The 14,793-nt window shown below is 34.2% G+C and overlaps 1 protein-coding gene across 1 annotated transcript; it reads right to left on the bottom strand.

The window, feature by feature from the left end:
• Positions 1-2,935: 2,935 nt before the first annotated feature.
• On the bottom strand, positions 2,936-9,483 carry LOC135082364 (zinc finger protein 845-like). Its single transcript, XM_063977156.1, has 5 exons — positions 9,269-9,483; positions 8,944-9,090; positions 8,535-8,624; positions 3,838-3,963; positions 2,936-3,457 (listed from the first exon to the last, which is right to left on the bottom strand). Exons 1-5 carry the CDS (start codon positions 9,386-9,388, stop codon positions 3,191-3,193), a joined length of 750 nt encoding a protein of 249 aa, XP_063833226.1. The 5' UTR covers positions 9,389-9,483; the 3' UTR covers positions 2,936-3,190.
• Between the last annotated feature and the right edge of the window lie 5,310 nt (positions 9,484-14,793).

Raw genomic sequence — 14,793 nt, 5'->3', positions numbered from 1 at the left:
CAGGAGTACGAAGAATAATTGTACCAAGTTTCGTTAAAATCCGTCAAGTAGTTTTTGTTTCTATAAGGAACATACAGACAGACAGACAGACAGACAGACAGACAGACAGACAAAAATTTTACTGATTGCATTTTTGGCATCAGTATCGATCACTAATCACCCCCTGATAGTTATTTTGAAAATATATTTCATGTACAGAATTGACCTCTCTACAGATTTATTATAAGTATAGATTTGATAGGTGTTTAACTGTGAAATGGTCGTTTTGGTAAAATACTTTTTCAATACCTATGATATATTAACATTTTTTCGTACAAATGAAGCAATTTCAAGCTAACAGCAACTTAAAGAAACAAAATGATAGAAAAATGGCTCTTGCTTGAATGTTTTCAACTGTAAGAATAATCGCAGTTTCATCTTTAAACACCAAGTAATGAACTTAATTTGTTAAAAGTTTCAATGTTAAGTTGGTAGGTAGTTATAATATAAGTTTTATTTAATCACGGTGAAAGACTTGGTAGAATGTGATAGAACGAATTACGACGAGAAAAATTGTTATGGAATAAAAATAAATTAGCTCAAAAAATTAACAATTTTGTTTGATCGAGTAGTTGATACCGCCAATCAATTAAAGTCCTTTTATAAATTACTTTATTACATGGACCTTGGTCACCAATGGCGCCAGCTGGTAAGAAAAATTATTGTGGTTTCAGGGGTAATCTTAAATACATATTTGCAAAACCTTGAAATTATTTATATTGATGGTGTCAACTACTTATTCAATGGATTTGACGGTATTTTGTGAAAATATGCAAAAGGTTCTAATTTATACGTTTCACTATTTCTAGCTTGAGGCACATCTGCAAGTTATGTATTTTTAATTCTCAGTTTGTCTCGCTCATGGCAGTATGCCAGAGAAATGAGGGAGAGAGATGCAATGACAACGATAGATTAAACCACCCGGAGACCATTTTTTTTAAACGAATTCATTTCGCATACGAATCTAATATAATCGTATGCGATTTGTGCTATTTCGTATACATAGGATGGGATTTCAATAACAAACCTAGAATATTTTGAAGAGGAAAATTTTAATTAAGATATTATGTTATGTGATAGAGATATAAAAATAAATAATAATATTGTGACTGTCCTCTCCTCTTACCTGTATTTATGTAATATAATTCTATCTAATTTACTTATTGTAAAGGAACTTGTAAATACTTATATCTGCTATTTACCAAAATAAAAATCTTATTTATTTACAAAAATGTTTTATTTAAGAGTATGGTAGATACATAGTACCTATCATAAAATCAGACGGAACTTATGCTAAAGGTGGTATTTTTATCAGTACCTTGATTTCAATATTCAAAATGAACAATTCATGCAATTTTCAAATGTCCAAAAGTGATACACCAATATTTTGATAAAACATATGAATTTTTAAACATGTTTAAAATACAACAATTTTTATATACGTTTTTCGTATAAGTTTAGATTTTTCAGATATCAGCATAAAAATTTAAGTAAACTGGTACACATTAAAAAGTATAAAATGTTTTTTAACTTTAAAAATCTAACAGTAGGTAGTACTGATGTACGTTTACTTCACTCTGTAAAGTTAAAAATAAAGAAGTTACTTAGTGTTAAACAAAATAATCAAAATGCTTGACAATTTAAAAACTTAAAATGAGACGTTAAACATATAACTCTCTTTCCCACAACAGATTCAAGTGTACCTTAGTAAGGTTTAGCTTTTGCTGACTAGACGGACTATAATCATAATGGGAAATTATCACATGCCCTTTTGAACCTTATTGTCTAGTCTTAAGAGCTAATCTAGTTTAATTCCTGTTTAATGATAAAGCCTAAAGGTTTGAATCCGTCACCAGCAATGCACGACAGTGAAACGCGTAACTTTTTAGGAGTGGAAAATATTGTATTAAATTTAAATAGCCCATTGGTAAATCTGCCTTTGGATTTTATGCTCTCTCGTCTCTACTGCGTGTTGTCGCTGGTATCGGAGTCAAACCTCATTCAAAACCCAGAAGATGATTAAGTACTTGAAATACTGGACGGTGATTATGATCAGATAAAAAAAGCCTAAAATAATATAAGACTGTAAAAAAAATATTTAGGAACTACGCTTAAAATTGTTCATGACTGTACATTTAATTTCGTAATGACGACATGCAGAACAATGTCGTATTGTAGTTTTTTGGCATATTATGTTAGCATGCAGCTATGATAGTTTTCAAAAGCTAAAACCAAACTAAAATTAACTTTTTTTTTACTTTAGTTACCTACTTCAATTACCTATACTCCGTTTACATAATAAAAATATACATTGAGTAATTTCACACATTAGACAGCCATGAGGTTTTTTAGTACAAACTATATTTTGTCCTTAAACTATGTCCATGACGCAGTTATCACATAAACAGCCTAAATACATTCTGACAGATACTAGAAACTGAACCAGAGTAAGAGAATCCACGCCCCCGTTCTGTTTTTACAACTTATAAGTATACGCTTTACGCTGTATGTCCCTGTATGCTTAGATCTTTAAAACTACGTAACGGATTTTGATGCGGTTTAAAGAAATAATATCAATTTCTCACTCAGCTTCTGTATCTGATCTACCATTGCAAGTTTTACTTATATTCACAACTTAATGGTCACATTAATAGTTTTTGATTCAATTGACAGAACACGTTGGTAAAATGCGTCTAAATCAATGACTAATTATTTTGTTGGTGATATGTATTTGATGCCTCCGACTGCATTTGTGAACCTAAGGCTGAGTTGTCTTGTTTTTATTATCTTTTTAGTTCATTTTTACGCATTTATTCAATAATAATTTCATTTTAATCTTTAGTTAAATAACGTACATTTTTGTAAGCTACTTAAAAAGCCCTTTATTTTGATATGTTTTCAAAGATTAATGCGCCTAAAATCACCATTTAGATTTTTTCTAATTTAATATAGCCAGTGTCACTTTCACAAGACGAATTAAATGACACCTCTCACGTTAAAATCGGTCAAGCCGTTTAGGCTGTAGGCCGTGCCAAAGAAATATACATATAATCGAAAAACTTCTTCTGGCGCAGTCGGATAAAAATATTATTCGACTTTTTTCTAGGATCGCTCCTGATTCAGATCTGAAGTTCCATAAATCACTTATCTGTCAATCATCATCGTCATCATCATCATCATCATCACTTCCGTGAACATTGAGGATATGATTCCTAAGGCTGCATTTCTGAGAGAAGCTTCTGGAACAAGTGTTGCATTTGAAAGGTTTTTCTCCAGTGTGGGTGCGGAAATGTTTCTCCAGGTCCCCTTTGATCGCGAACTTTTTCCCACAGGCTTCGAGCGGACACACAATAGTCTTGTTGTGCATGCGTTTGTGTAGGTAATACTTTTTCCATGATTCAAACGATTTTGAGCATTCCTGAAACAGAATTGCAATGTTAATGCTATTAATTGATACAATAATTTAATATTCGTTATCAATTTTGATTCGATAAAATCGCTGTACGGTTTGCTGTTTCATAGAAAGTTAGGCTATATGGAATTTTAAATTATAATTACTAGCTTTTGCCCGCGGCATCACCCGCGTGAAATTTAGTTTGTCACAGATCGTCATAATTATAGCCTATATGTTATTCTGGGCTATAAACAATAATACTGTAAAGTTTCATCAAAATCCGTTCAGTAGTTTTTGCGTGAAAGAGTAACAAACATCCAGACATCCAAACTTTCACATTTATATTGTTATACATTTATTAGGAATAGGATTATGTACTTGATAGGTACTCTTAAAATACTTACAGTACAATCAAATGCTATGACACTGCTACTAGTAGTGCTGTCAAGTTTAGCTCTTTTGGATGTAGATTTTCTTTTTTCTCTTGATTCATTGTGCTCTGAATTAAATTGAGGTATGCTCGATGATATCTGTAAAAAATAGAACGCTTAATAAAAATAAGGTGCACAAAATAAACATACCTGTCAAGTATATTTTTTCTGAAATTGCAATACCTATACAGTGTGAGTCACGTTAAAGTGTACATATGAAAATAGATGAAACTAGACCTATTTTTATCGACAAAAAAGAGGTCAAAATTTTTTTGAGATTTTTTTATAATTTTTTATAGAATTTTTTTTCTTCCAATAATTACTTATTGTAAAGAAAACGTAATAACTTTTAAACTAAGCGGTATATCCTGATAAAATAAAAACAGTAATAATGTTAAATAACAGGCAATACTAAAAAAATACATAAAAAAACAAAAAAGGTCAACAAATAATAATAAATGATACTTTTTGAAAAAAATCTGCTTTTAAATTCGTGTTTTTTTTGGTTATTTGATAAATTTCTCCAAAAAATGCCCCTATAACCGGTAGTTTTTATAACTTTTTATTATTCTCTATCGTATTACCTTCGTAAAACCAGAAATCGCATGTCTCTATCCCTATCACAACATTTGCTATGATCGTTTGAACAAAGGCCTGCCACAACATAATTCTCCGCTACAGATAGAGACAATTTTAATTTTAACTAAAATGCTTATTTTACTTCGAAATCTTTTGTTTTTATTTGAAATATAACTTGTCTTTATCAAAATTACAAATCTAGAGGCATTTTCAGTTTCGTTGTTAACGAAGCGTTGAATGGCGCGCCCGGAGAGGCTTAGTTCAAACGATCATTGCAAACGTTGTGATAGGGATAGAGACATGCGATTTTTGGTTTTACGAAGGTAATACGATAGAGAATAATACAAAGTAATAAAAGCTACCGGTTATAGGGGCATTTTTGGAGAAATTTATCAAATAACCAAAAAAACACGAATTTAAAATCAGATTTTTTTCAAAAAGTATCATTTTTTATTATTTGTTGGCCTTTTTGTGTATTTTATGTATTTTTTTAGTATCGCCTGTTATTTAACATTATTACTGTTTTTATTTTATCAGGATATACCGCTTAGTTTAAAAGTTATTACGTTTTCTTTACAATAAGTAATTGGAAGAAAAAAAATTCTATAAAAAAATTAAAAAAATTCTCAAAAAAATTTTGACCTCTTTTTTGTCGATAAAAATAGATCTAGTTTCATCTATTTTCATATGTACACTTTAACGTGACTCACACTGTATACAGGGTGTTAGGTAAATGGGTATATGAGCCGACACTAGCCCATGTTAACCTGGTCATATAAATGGTATGGTGAAGTCAGAAAATTGATATCTTCATTTTAATTATTTTATTGTTCATACAAATCGGATTTTATAAATTTATTTTGTATGAAAATTTAAAAAAATCAAAATCATAAATATTTATTCAGTTTAGACCACAAGAGTGGCACTTATGAACGTCAATAGAAAATAATAAAAAAAGAAAAGGTAGCCCTTATGGGGCACTTTACATGTCTCCTTATCTTTTGGGCCCTACCAGCGCTTCGAGACAAACATATGGCAAGTGCTGAGAAGAAACGCCGGAACAAACTCAGTCACCACTTATTGCCAGGAATTACTAACGGTAAGAATAGTCAAATTTAAGTACATCAAATATGTGCAGACTGAACTGACCACGCATCCTTGTCATCAATATAGTCTCGAACCTTGTAGGTAGTACCCTTTGGACATAAGGGTATTTTTTATATGTATCTTAAATTTGTTTATTGGCAATTCGACAAGGTTGTGTGGTATTTTGTTAAATATGGTAATACATTTCCCCAAGAAAGAATTACCTATTTTATGCAACCTAAATGATGGAACAGCAAGTTTATTCTTATGTCTCGTGTTAAATGAGTGGACGTCACTTTTCTTAGTAAATAAATGTATATGTTTACGGACATACATAATGTTATCAAATATGTATTGCGAAGCCACAGTCAATATATTGATTTCTTTAAAAATTTCTCTAAGCGAGTCACGTGGTTTAAGACCGTATATTGCCCGAACAGCTCTTTTCTGTAAAATGAAAATTGATTCTATGTCTGCTGCTGAGCCCCACAGTAAAAGGTCATAAGACATAATACTATGAAAATAACTAAAATATACAAGCCTTGCTGTTTCAACATCAGTCAAGTTTCTGATCTTTCTCACCGCAAAGGCAGCTGAACTAAGTCTTCCCGCCAAGGCAGCAATATGGGGGCCCCATTGTAATTTACAGTCTAGGGTAATACCTAGAAAGACAGTAGAGTTTATCAGTTCAATACGTTCATTATTTACTGTAATATTAGTATTAACTTGTTTGACATTAGGCATAGTGAATTTTAAACATTTAGTTTTTTTTGCGTTTAATAGCAAATAATTAGTTGTAAACCAGTCTAACACTTTGGAAAGACCATTATTCACGTCGTCAAATATTTCCTGACGCCTGTTAGTTTTAAAAATTAAAGAAGTGTCATCAGCAAATAATACTATCTCACAAAGGTCCTTTGAATAGAAAGGTAGATCATTTATATAAATCAGAAAGAGCAATGGTCCCAGTATTGAGCCTTGGGGCACTCCCATTTTTAGGGGGGCGCCCGAAGAGTTAGTTCCGTGAATATTTACTTTTTGTAATCTGTCTGAGAGGTAAGAGTGTAATAGGCTTAAGGCCTTGCCTGATACGCCATAATGTTCTAGCTTAAATAACAGAGTTTGATGATCAACACAGTCAAACGCCTTCGATAAGTCACAAAATACACCAGTAGCATCTTTTTTCTCCTGCCAAGCATCGAAAATGTGTTTGATAAGAGCAACCCCTGCATCGGTCGTACTTTTCCCTTTTGTGAACCCATATTGTTTTTCATGAAACAGTTTATTTAAGTTAAAATGAGACAGTAGTTGATTGAAAATATTTTTTTCAAATATTTTACTGAGCGCAGGTAGTATCGATATAGGTCTAAAGTTGGATTGGTCACTTTTGTCTCCTGCTTTAAATAATGGTATGATTTTACTATGTTTCATCAGGGTAGGGAACTGACCTGAATGAAATGATGATATCAAATTTCTGACTTCACCATACCATTTAGATGCCCATGTTAACATGGGCTAGTGTCGGCTCACATACCCGTTTGTCAAAGTTAAAGTAAGATGGTGCAACCCAGCCTAAATATAAGTTTACATTAAGTAACTCTTACCACAGTTCTTTCAAACAAATCTTTTCTTACAGTTATTGCATGCTTGTTTGAAGTATTCTGAAAACCAAGGAGTGGGTTACTAATAAAACAGGACTCCATAACTTGTTATTGACCCATACTAAATTCTTCCTTACATAATGTGTAGAGCCAGAATATTGATTACACTGTCAATGTGCTATAATAATAAGTCTATGGTCGGGATTCCGTGGAGGGTAGTTGAACGGGAAGCATGGTCGATCTGTTTTAATGGTTTCAATTTATTATTTAATGGACTTTAGTGTACAAATTTGGTGTTATTTTGTGTTCTAAAGTGCAGAGAAGTGGTAAATTACAAAAAACATTGAAATACTTCGAGTTTGAGCGCGCATCGAGTGTCGAGTGGGTTGTCGTATGAACAACCCGCTTTGGACCCGGTGGCGTCTTGAAACCTGCTTACGGGCATACTTAACTCCACGGAATCCATGAAAAATCAATAGAACTGAAACACCCACGTTCTATTGATAACTATGTCAATTTTCACTCGACATTGGCAGAAATAAACCTCCCAGAGAGGTTTGGTTGCCATAAAAAAAAAAAAAAAGAATAGAGCTCTGTGATTGGTTCATGTGTGACCCTGTGTGTCCACACACACTGTGAGACCTCATAGTAATGTTTGTGAATATGGGCATAAATTACTTTATTATTACAAACAAGAAAAAGATGCAGCCACTCCAACAGAGATCCTAAAGAAATCTATACTTATAATAAATCTGTAGAGAGGTCAATTCTGTACATGAAATATATCTTCAAAATAACTATCAGGGGGTGATTAGTGATCGATACTGATGCCAAAAATGCAATCAGTAAAATTTTTGTCTGTCTGTCTGTCTGTCCGTCTGTATGTTCCTTATAGAAACAAAAACTACTCGACGGATTTTAACGAAACTTGGTACAATTATTCTTCATACTCCTGGGCAGGTTATAGTATACTTAGGAATTCCCACGGAAACGGGAGTTAGCGGGAAAATCCTTTAGTATGAAAAATCTAAACCGCTTAAGTTAGACGCTTGAAATTTGGCATGCAGGTATCTTAGTAAATTTAAAGCTTAGTTACAACAGGATATTGCAAAATTCCCACGGGAACGGGAGTAGCGGGAAAATCCTTTAGTATGAAAAATCTAAACCGCTTAAGTTAGGCTCTTGAAATTTGGCATGCAGGTACCTTAGTAAACTTAAAGCTTAGTTACAACAGGATATTGCAAAATTCCCACGGGAACGGGAGTTAGCGGGAAAAAACATTTGTATGAAAAAATCTAAACCGCGTAATATAGATGAAGGGGGTAAAACGGGATCCACGCATACGAAGTCGCGGGCGGCCGCTTGTACAAAATATAAATATTTAGTTCTAATTTTACAACTTACATCATTATTCTTAGCTGAAGTTTCATCTTGCTTAGTGCTTGACAGACTGTTATTTGAAGCAAGTATAATATTTTCATTGCTTTTATCAATCTGAAAGAGAGAAAATAATGAAATATTGAAGTTAGAAAATAATAATGTAGTACTAACAATAAAATGGTACCTAAGTGAGGTAATATTGGAATACATAATAATTATAAACTTGTAACACTAGTCTTTTAATAAGTACCTAGATCAATAACAGTCAGAATGCTCACACATGAAAGTATTTATACCTAGTCAAGTTTAAAGATAAATAAATTATTTACTTTATTTCACTTAAAAAGTAACAGAACTGTCTGAAAAGGCTACTGCTAAAGTGACAATAAAGGCCTGATACACACGATAATACTATAGTTCAAGTGGCTCTTACTTTGTCACCATCGTCAGAATCATCATGGAAGAGTGTCCTTAGATGTTCGTTTGTTTGGGTCGCAGTTTCTCTGAGTTGTTTGGCACTGGATATCACTTTGGAACATTTTTCACATATTTTTTGAGGAAGGTTGTCTGTTGGATGGACCTGAAACAATGACAGGTATAATTCTAACCTATGAGTGACTTAAGTGAATTCAGATTTATCACTGAAATCACTGCTGCACTGCTCAGTGCTCACACTTGTGGGTATGGAGCACTGACCAGTGCTCGCAGTGCTATCGGAACATGCTCATAATCTATAAAAAAACGTGATTCTTACTCACTTTGACTCCAGTACACAAATAAATGTCTTGCGGAAGTTCATCTTTAGCAAATATGTTGTATGCGCCAGGTTCATCTAGACAAAGCCTGCATTTTTGGAAGAACAATATAAATGACTCCATGTCTACAAGCCACACTTGATTTGAAAACTTAAAATATTAACAGAAAACAGGCAAATAGCATTTTTTGCAAACAACAGCAAAAATCATGCCAACTGTCAATGCATAGAGAAAAGTAATACATAGGAAATAGAGAACCCTCTCTGTCAAATTTTTGAGCCTACAAATTGACAGCCTGGTGTTAAATTCCCTGTACTTAACCTACGTACGTAACGCTCACATGCATACATAGTACACGCACACATACATACATAAAGACCACGCACACATACACACAGTTCACGCACACATAGGCCCTCATAACCTTCAAAGAATTATTGTTTTTATGATGTACAATGTAGAATTTTTTCAAATCCATTATTTTGAAAATATTTATCTTTATGGTGTACGTATTGTATTATTTTCAAAACAATGGATTTGGAAAAATTCTACATTGCACATGGAAATGCAAATAAGTAAACAAAAACTTTTGAATTTAATAATTTTACTTTATTTATGAACACACATAATATTATACACCAAAAGCGTCTTTTCGCAAAGTTTTCAACAACACTAAAAAAGCATTTGCACATTGAGAAAACTCAGATCACTTGTCAACATAACAGAAAGTTTCTTCGCGATTCACGAAGGAACGAACACAACTCCGATGAACCAGAACAGCAGCAGGTACGAAGGAATGAACTTGAATTTGACTCGACGACTCTTCAATACTTTAATAGGGCCACAGAAAACTTAAATGATGGCTAAGAAAACAAGAGTGCATTTAACATAACAAAAACAACACCGGCCATTTTGGAGGAAAAACAAAGTTGCCATATGTTAAATAGTAATTTCTACTACTCCATTATGTAAATTATAACAAAAATGTCAATGTTCAGTTTTAAATTAAAACAAATTAATTTCATTTAAAAAAAGTTTTCACATTGTAATTAACAATATTCTCAAATATATTTTAATTAAGAAAAAAATGAAAATATGAAGGAAACAGGAGCAGCGACATCTAGAGCGTTTTAGGGTAGTTAAAAAGTATTTGAATTTATTCACCGATGTCGCTGTTTGGAAGCAAGTTTCACTTCGATGACCGTTGTATGGAAGTTTCCATACCCTGTGTCAATGTCAACTAAATAAAATGACATTCTTTTTTTTTCTATATAGGTTTTACGGCTTTGGATATATATCCATACAGCCACTAAAATGACAACTTTGAGAACTTTGACAGATTGTTCTCTTTTACACAGTTTATGGCTATGAAGATTTCAAATCAGCCATTTAACTTTTAGTTAAAAAATACAATAAAGTACGAAGCACACTTATCACTTCGGAAAGGGATCATAATCATAAAAACAGCGCGAGTTTTTCAGTATTTTTTGTATGAAACTCCCTAATGCAAATAATACACACTTATCGGAGTCGTAACGTAATCACATCGCTTCGGGACAAGCTCACAAACCATGCTGCATTTCACCGTCCGCATCCCAGCGCGCTTGCGGCTCGCTGTCTGTGAGCTTGTGCGCGCGAGCTTGCGGCCGCTCTCCAAACCACATAACTGTGCTCCAAACCCAAGCTTTTTCACGCCTCTCCCGCGTGCCCGCAGTGCCCGCGTAGGTTTTTGAAGAACTATCATAGACGGATAAAAATAAATTAAAAACTTTTTTGTATTAACGATGACTTTCTTTCATAGCTTTCTTTCATTTCGCGACCAAATGCCAGTTTGTTGTCATCATCAGTCAAAACAGTTAAAAAATAGTAAAATTGCTTTAAAAATAATAATCTTCTTCTAGTCTGAACATTTTAAACTACCATCGTTTTATTTCAGTTTAATGAGGATTTCAAAGTGTTATAAACAACAAAAATTAAAATTGTAACATGACTGGCAAGGTAAGCCTTAGTACGGTACGATCAGTAAAGCCTGTTTTCCACTGCGAGCGGAATAATGAATCCGTTTCCTCGTATATTTAGAAAGATCGTTAATTCCGGCCAGCACATCAGAACTGTTACGGGCACTTCTTCGAAATCGCATTCTTCGGCTGATTCATATGGACAAATTTCAAATTCAATTTTAGGTTTGTAACATAGACTCATATGAAAATAGGTACATCCAATAACATATATTTGGATAAGGGACTCGTTTTTGTAAAGTAGTTTTCATGATATCGACGTTCAAATATTTTGTGCCCATATGAATCAGAATTTGTTACATATTAATCAAAAATAGAAATAAAATTTATAATCTTTATGTACAATTGGCTCTAAATTAAGAAAATAATCATATTATAACAAAAACAATCATCTGTTGTTACGAGAAAATGCAACGATTCCACAATAATTCGTGAAAAAACATTTTTTTGAAACTTTAGTATACATCCATAATATTTTGTCATCATCATAATCATTTCAACTGAACATAAGCCTCTCCCAATGATTTCCATAATGACCGGTGGGTAGCGCCCTGCATGAGGACTGTTGCCTGTGGGAGGACGTTCTACACTGAGCTTTCCGGCACGTGGCTTCCACTCTAGAAACGTGCTATCCCATCGGCCATCATTTCTGTATACTATGTGTCTTGCCCATTATCACTTCAGCTTGCTAAAACATCGGACTATGCCACCATGCGACTTCAGATCGTTTACGGATCTCCTTATTTCAGATTCGATTGCATGAAAAAAAAACAAGCATAGTCCACTCCATAGTACACTATGCAACTTTGTGGTTCGTAAGCCTACAGTGAGAGGCCGCTTTTCAGTACAATTTGTCATCACTGATAACACACACTGGATGTAGACTTTCATCTTATGGCACTAAGGTATTTTAGATGACTCTACCGAGCTGTATCACTTATCCAAGCTATTGTTGTTAAGACGTCCACCTACAAGGTGAAGAAGGTGAGATGAGCTTATAGAGGTTGTGGCAATGGCAATCAGTTAATCTCGAAATCATTGGAGGTCTATGCTCAGCAGTATATTATTATGTGCTATGGACGCCTTAAGTGTAGCTGAAATAATTATAAAAATAAATAAATCGTTGGGCAATTTCATACAGCGCCATTTAGCCACAAAATAAGTGCTCATCCTCGCGCTTACACAATACAGTTACCGTCTTACCAGTCTATGTGAACTTTTATTTATAAGAACCTACGAACCCTGCTACCCGAGTATAGAGCGCCGACATAAGCAACAAATTATGCTTGTATTATGGTTTCTAGCTTAACGGATATACTACTTATTTACTGCTTAAAGACATAAATTTATTCTTAGCATAAAAATGATAATGTTTTTTTTTATTCATAACAAGACCGCAATCGCACCTGGTCTTAAGTGAGATGCAGTCTGGGATGTCATTCTTAGCTAAAAAACCCTTTTTTGGTGCTTGATAGACCAAAAACTAATTTATTTTATGATTCATATAGGGTATTGACCATATGAATCACGCACAGATAAATCAGTTTTTTGCCTAAAATCGAGCAAAACTCGTCAAACATACAGACTACAGCGTTGTCATTTTTCTACATGAATCTATAACCCAAAAGCATCATAAGAAAGACAGATTAGATTTTTAATGCAATAATGTAATTTTATAAAGTAGGCATTGTAATCAGCATGCCACCTGAACCAAGCACAGATGAATCAAGTATTTGCCTTCGTCACACCGGGTTCTAAGCCAACCAGCTCCACGTCTGCCTTCTAGCTCATCCGTTGCAAGATGGGCTTGCCTCCACGCCAGAAACCAGACTCTTATGATTAAAACCTGACCAGTTATGGTCAAGGACAGCTCACGACATATGAATCAGTATTTTACGCCGGACACTGCTTATTTATTTTTTTGCGAACACACTAAGATAATTAAAATTATGAAACATTTTTTTTGTAGAAGGACAACTCATTGGCTTTCGAAATAATTTTAATTTATATTAATATATCAAAAGGAAAATGCTACATCAACCATTTTGTTCCGGAAAATGGCTAACGGACACACCATATGAATCAGAGAATCACACTTCAAATATTTTTATTATGTAAAAAGACAGCAATTATTTCAAAAATGTAATTTGTGCCAGATAGGGATCAACCTAAGCTATACTAAAAAAAATATTGCATGCCATTTTGTTAGTTGGTTACAGAACTATACCCAAAGACATCGAAAATTTTGCCTCCGGAGAAATACCCTTACCTCTGGGCCGCACACATCACGGTAACCCAAAGATTCACGCTATCGCAATGTGTGTAGCCAAGTATTCGCATTTAGGCGGTTATCACACTGCGCCGTGATTTCATATTATAAAAAATCCCGCGCGCAGTGCAGACGCGTTGTCAGTGTGTTGTGCCGCGCGAGTTTTCTATACATACTGAGGTTCTTGCATACAATGATTAAATCTGTCGTACCGCGTACCGCGGCGGAGCACAGTAGTTTGATTTTAAAAAAAGGTGGACATACGATCGAAAGTCATAATTTCACCGAAACAAAAATTGTTTTGGATAGCATTTTGAATGCTGATCAACATTTGTCATTATGCATTTTTCGATAAAACGAGCCTTTCATGCTTAAAAAAAATATGACAAGAAAATTTGTATGGAGAAAAATCTTTTTTATTTTTTTTCTGGCTACTGTTGCAAACTGTAGCGGTCAAACCTTATGTAGTCGTAAGTACCTATGGTGCCTAACATTACTACATAAATACTTTTTGCCGTTTATTCCCGATGTCCCCCACTATTTGTCCACCACTGGTGGACATCGAGAAAAAAAGTTGCAATGTCCACCAGTGGGGGACAGCGCTACTGAAATCTTCCCGTTGGGCCCTACTGGTGGACACTGAGAAGAAATGTGTTGCTCTGTCCCTCAGTGGTGGACATCGAAACCAAAAAAGTTCCGTTGTCCCCCACTATTATATTTGTGTTCATGAATACCAACATTTTAAGTAAATCTTATACTAATATTTATTACTAGCGGCCGCCCGCGACTTCGTACGCGTGGATCCCGTTTTACCCCCTTCATCTATCTTACGCGGTTTAGATTTTTTCATACAAATGTTTTTTACCGCTAACTCCCGTTCCCGTTGGAATTTCGCAATAACCTGTTGTAACTAAGCTTTAAGTTTACTAAGGGACCTGCATGCCAAATTTCAAGCGTCAAACTTAAGCGGTTTAGATTTTTCATACAAAAGGATTTTCCCGGTAATTCCTGTTCCTGTGGGAATTTCGGGAATTCCTTTCTTAGTACACCTCTACGGTACCTAAGCTACGTCCCTTATAAATTTCAAGTGCCTACGTTTAGCCGTTTAGGCTGTGCGTGGGTATGTCAGTGAGTCAGTCATACAAAAGGAATTTCCCGCTAATTCCAGTTCCCGTGGGAATTTTGCAATATCCTGTTGTAACTAAGCTTTAAGTTTACTAAGGTACCTGCATGCCAAATTT

This window comes from Ostrinia nubilalis, chromosome 21 (genome assembly GCF_963855985.1).
Source record: "Ostrinia nubilalis chromosome 21, ilOstNubi1.1, whole genome shotgun sequence".
NCBI classification, from domain to species: Eukaryota; Metazoa; Arthropoda; class Insecta; order Lepidoptera; family Crambidae; genus Ostrinia; species Ostrinia nubilalis.
The sequence above is the reverse complement of the archived record's forward strand: the minus strand, read 5'-3'. Positions and strand labels throughout refer to the sequence as shown.

What these genes read in the sequence shown, in the direction of transcription:
- LOC135082364 (XM_063977156.1), bottom strand. Translation starts at nt 9,388, where the DNA reads ATGGAGTCATTTATATTGTTCTTCCAAAAATGCAGGCTTTGTCTAGAT. An exon ending in ATTCTGACGATGGTGACAAA is followed by an intron (nt 8,625 to 8,943) that starts GTAAGAGCCACT and finishes TCTCTCTTTCAG; the next exon opens with ATTGATAAAAGCAATGAAAA. An exon ending in TCATAGCATTTGATTGTACT is followed by an intron (nt 3,458 to 3,837) that starts GTAAGTATTTTA and finishes ATTCTGTTTCAG; the next exon opens with GAATGCTCAAAATCGTTTGA.